Consider the following 4117-nt stretch of genomic DNA (forward strand, 5'->3'; position numbering starts at 1 on the left):
ACCAGCATTGTGGCAATATATTAATCTTCTCTCATGCTGATGCAGCAAAGTCAAAGAATGTCCAATCCAGAGTCATAATGACCCTCTAGTGATGTAAGCGAACAAAAGGGCATCAGATGGTAGTCAGTGTGTGGCTCCTGAATGTCTACATTCTCACTTTCATAAGATTTGCAAGGAAACATAGACAACATACAGAACATGCATGGTACGCCCTCATCACCAAGCTGTCAACGCACATCTCATTTACCCAGCTCACAAAATTTACATTTGTCCAGTACAACTGCATCTGACAGACTGCAGGGTCAGAAACAGGCTAAATGCCAGTTAGGGTTGTTTTCATCTCTCGATGCATCTGTGTCTGTATATGTATGTGTGCGTGTGCGTGTGTGTGTGTATGTATGTATGCATGCATGTATGCATGTATGTATGTACACACAGTGAGATGCACTTTCCGACCATTAAACACTGAGTAATACTGCATTTGGTAAATAAACAAACTCCCATCTGCCTCAACCGCTGTTGTGAATAATCACACAAACCGTTACCAGGTCACCACTGACACCAACCTCACTGGCCAGCCATTTACTACAGATTCTGTGGTATTGAAAGCAGATGGCAGAGTGTGGCTTTTTCAAGACCCCATTTCCTATTAAATATTCGAGTAACACCACATGTACAAAAACCTTGAGTTGCAAGTTAAGAGTGTGGATGTAAACGTGCTAAACAACATCAACCCAACCACAATCCTCAGAGTGTGCCAGCCTACATTATATGGTATAGACAAAACCTATAAACTACTTTAGTTGTGGGGGTTTAAAGTAAAGTAAATAAATAAATAACCTCAGTTTTCAGTTAATTTACATATTCATCTTACATACATGTGTAAAGTTTATGGGTTGAACATTCTGCAAAGTATTAAACAGGCCTAATCAGATCCTCTGTCACAACAACAAACAATGAAAACCTGATAAGGTCATGCGTCTCCCCTCCTTCTGAGGGCCAGCTTAAATGCCTGCGGTTTTGGGACACCGCATGTCAGATTCAAGGTTCAAATCTCAAACCTAAGAAAACATCAATAGAAACATTTCTGTGGAAATTTAGTCTAAATAGAAAGGTTTCAACAATACAGAGTTAGGTCTAAATTATGCAAACTAACAAACAAACCATGTGGTGGACTAACTAATGGGCAAAAACAACTGCGATCTAAAACTAGCTAAACAGAATGTTATAGTTGTATTTGAAGGAATAATGTTTTCAATAAATCCCTCTGTAGATCCATAATTTCAGTTGCCTTTTTACCAGTCAACAGGAGTCATGGACACAGCTATTTAGGGCACGACACAAGAGAGTCCGCATTTATTGGGTTCCATCCCTCACTACTGGAGACGTGGAAAGCTCTGCTCAAGCTTGTCTGACAGCCAATGAGAAGTGGCTGACGTATTCTGGAAAGTGTGGGTAAGTGCTCCACCCCTATGTTGTATTCCTTCTCCCATGCTTTATGTAACTATCCCTGTCCTGCTGGATGAGGGAGACAAGGGATTGCTGAGTGCATTCAGAAAACTACACACCAATCAGAAATCCACTATAAGTAACCTAGTTAGGAAGCATTCCTGTGGCGAGATAATTGTATACCATTACCATAACTTAAAAGGAAAAGATAAAACTGTTTGTAGCATTTACCTCCTAAATCTGCATTGCAAGCGATGAGAAACTGTAGCTCATAACTCATAGCATCCTACTATGCCCTATTCTTCCTCACAGTGCATACTTCTCCTCCTTCCTCTGAGACCCTGTATTATAATGCCAAGGCACTTTTATATATAAATATCTGCAAGTCTAGGACTGTACCAGCATTGTTATCCACAATGATGTCTCTTTTCATATTGTGACCGCCTGGGTAAGCTAGTTACAGTATTACACCTACATCAATCATCTCCAGCAACAATGTCACCACGTTACTAAGTCTAATATCTCGCAATTAGAAATGTCAAACAATATGCCCTGGGCTACATAAAACATACCATACAAAAGTGACTTATAAGAGTTCCTGTTTCAAAAATTTTGTTATCGGTTTAATGGTTATAATGGTTTTTTTAATGGAAACTGTAATGGTCCCTGTGAGTCTCTACTAGTAATTTGTTGCCTTCTATTGGTGGCATGTTATGTCTAGTGGATACCATTAAGGACCAATAACGGTATTGGTAATGGGTTTTAATGGTTAGCTGATGGTTTGTAATGATATTTGTAGCAAAAACCATTAGAATTATGTGATTGTTTCTATTTGTTTTTTTTTCTGCAGGGAACACACAGACACATAGAAAATAGTCCAAGATATATATGTTAGTGATGGTGATCACTTCAACACCGTGTCAACAGAAAGTCATCTATACACAACTGTAAAATGACTCAATATGAATCACATTCCTGACAAGGTATTTACAACCTCATCTCATCTAGATCTCTTTACCTTATAACCTAACCACAATAGCTTCTGAACCATAACAGTTCCAGCAGGAACCATAAACAGCATTTATTCGAACAGATATCCAGTAATAGATCACTAGGGCTGAAAACCTATGAAATTGAATTAAATCTGTGGTTTAGAGATGGGCCAACAGCAACCGTTTGTATTCATGTATCCACTCAGGCATCCAAACAGGCAAGAGCAATATAAAGTGCTAATATTTGTGCAGTGTAGTGTCAGATGTACACTAGGTATGTGTCTTTGGGTCACAGGGACACTCACACAACCCAGATGCCGGTGATGGTGAGGACGGGCAGGCTGATGGGCAGAATAATCCACCCCGACATTACCATCATGTCCTCTGCCTGAGTCTCCAGCCTCGCACCTCCTCCTCAGCAACATTCACATCTCACTTCATGTCTGTGTTCATCACCGAGACCATAACCTGTAAAGCAAGACAGAACAAGCTCACACACCAAGACGAGAAATACATGACACGGCTAGCTTCTTTCCAACACGCTTGCGCTTAGCATGGTCACTTTACAGTCACAGTTACAGCAAAGGAAAATGTCTCCAACTCACTTACAGGGACAGAAAAGCCAACTTCTCAAAATACTTTTCACACACACAGAGAGAGAGAGAGAGAGAGAGAGAGAGAGAGAGAGAGAGAGAGAAGAAAGAAAGATGGCAGCAGGAATACACGTGAAGTGTATTACTTCATGGTTTTACCTTGTCCCTTTCTCGGTGAGGTACAGTAGCCGTTTCTCTTCCAGCTTTTCACTCCTAAATCTTATGGACAGCACACAGCAGCGGGTTATAGTCCAACACTCAGGAATTCTTCGCCTTTGAAACCGTTTTTCCGTATGTACACCACTCGTCGTGTCCTGTTTGAGTGAGTGAGCTTCAGTGAGCTAAAGCTGGAGTCCAGACAGCGGCAGCAGCGTAGTGTAGTGTAGTGTAGTGTAGTGTGGCAGCAGCAGCAGCACTACTACTACTGCTCCTCCTCCTCCTCATCATCATCATCATCTGCACCTCAGTACTTTCCTCACTATATCTTCACTTAGGTACTCTTAGCGCCTTGTTTGCTTTTTAAAGGTTACTACTGTCAGTTTAAACCAGTCGAACCTGTTCTTCAGGTCATAAGGAGATCATACAAGTTGCATTTTAATTTCATGTAATTGATGGGATTGTATGAACTTTTGCCTACAAATGGCAGAGTTGATGACAATGCAGTAAGACATACCTGTTCTTCATGTTCAACACGGGAAAAGCGTGAAAAGCACACCGGTCACCACAGACAGAGAGAACACGACACTGTCACGTGACCGGGGGATGTGCGTGTGGTCACTGTGCTTTCACACTCTGTTGTGATCACTGCTTTTGTGCCTTCTCTGCCACTCCAAAGACGGTATGCCTTTAGTTTCTGCCCACGGAGTCTGCTAAATCAACACTCAGCACACTGTCCGTGTTTTCATCAGGTTTTCATAAGATCTGATATGCAAAGTATTATACTATATGCAATTATACATCATTAGCAATATCTTTGCATGAACTATAAGCTTCACTTCGCAAACATATATTGTATATGATCTCATATAAGAGAAACAAGTTATATTGATCAGGATTAGTGAGACTAAATGTCCATCCATCCGT

The 4117-nt window shown here is 40.9% G+C and overlaps 1 protein-coding gene across 2 annotated transcripts in view; it reads right to left on the bottom strand.

Moving 5' to 3' along the window:
* Positions 1-4117, bottom strand: part of zgc:154058 (Transmembrane protein 150A-like) — a 31223-nt gene extending 27106 nt beyond the window's left edge. Inside the window, exons 1-3 of one of the 2 annotated variants that reach the window (XM_053621025.1) lie at positions 3708-4117; positions 3194-3594; positions 2747-2909 (exon numbers count right to left, since the gene is read on the bottom strand). In XM_053621025.1, the coding sequence (XP_053477000.1) occupies positions 2747-2820 (74 nt within the window). In that variant the 5' untranslated portion in view covers positions 2821-2909; positions 3194-3594; positions 3708-4117. Of the gene's footprint in view, positions 1-2746; positions 2910-3193 lie in introns of both variants that reach the window. The other variant, XM_053621024.1, reaches the window with a different exon arrangement.

This window comes from Ictalurus furcatus, chromosome 3 (genome assembly GCF_023375685.1).
Source record: "Ictalurus furcatus strain D&B chromosome 3, Billie_1.0, whole genome shotgun sequence".
Classification (NCBI taxonomy): Eukaryota; Metazoa; Chordata; class Actinopteri; order Siluriformes; family Ictaluridae; genus Ictalurus; species Ictalurus furcatus.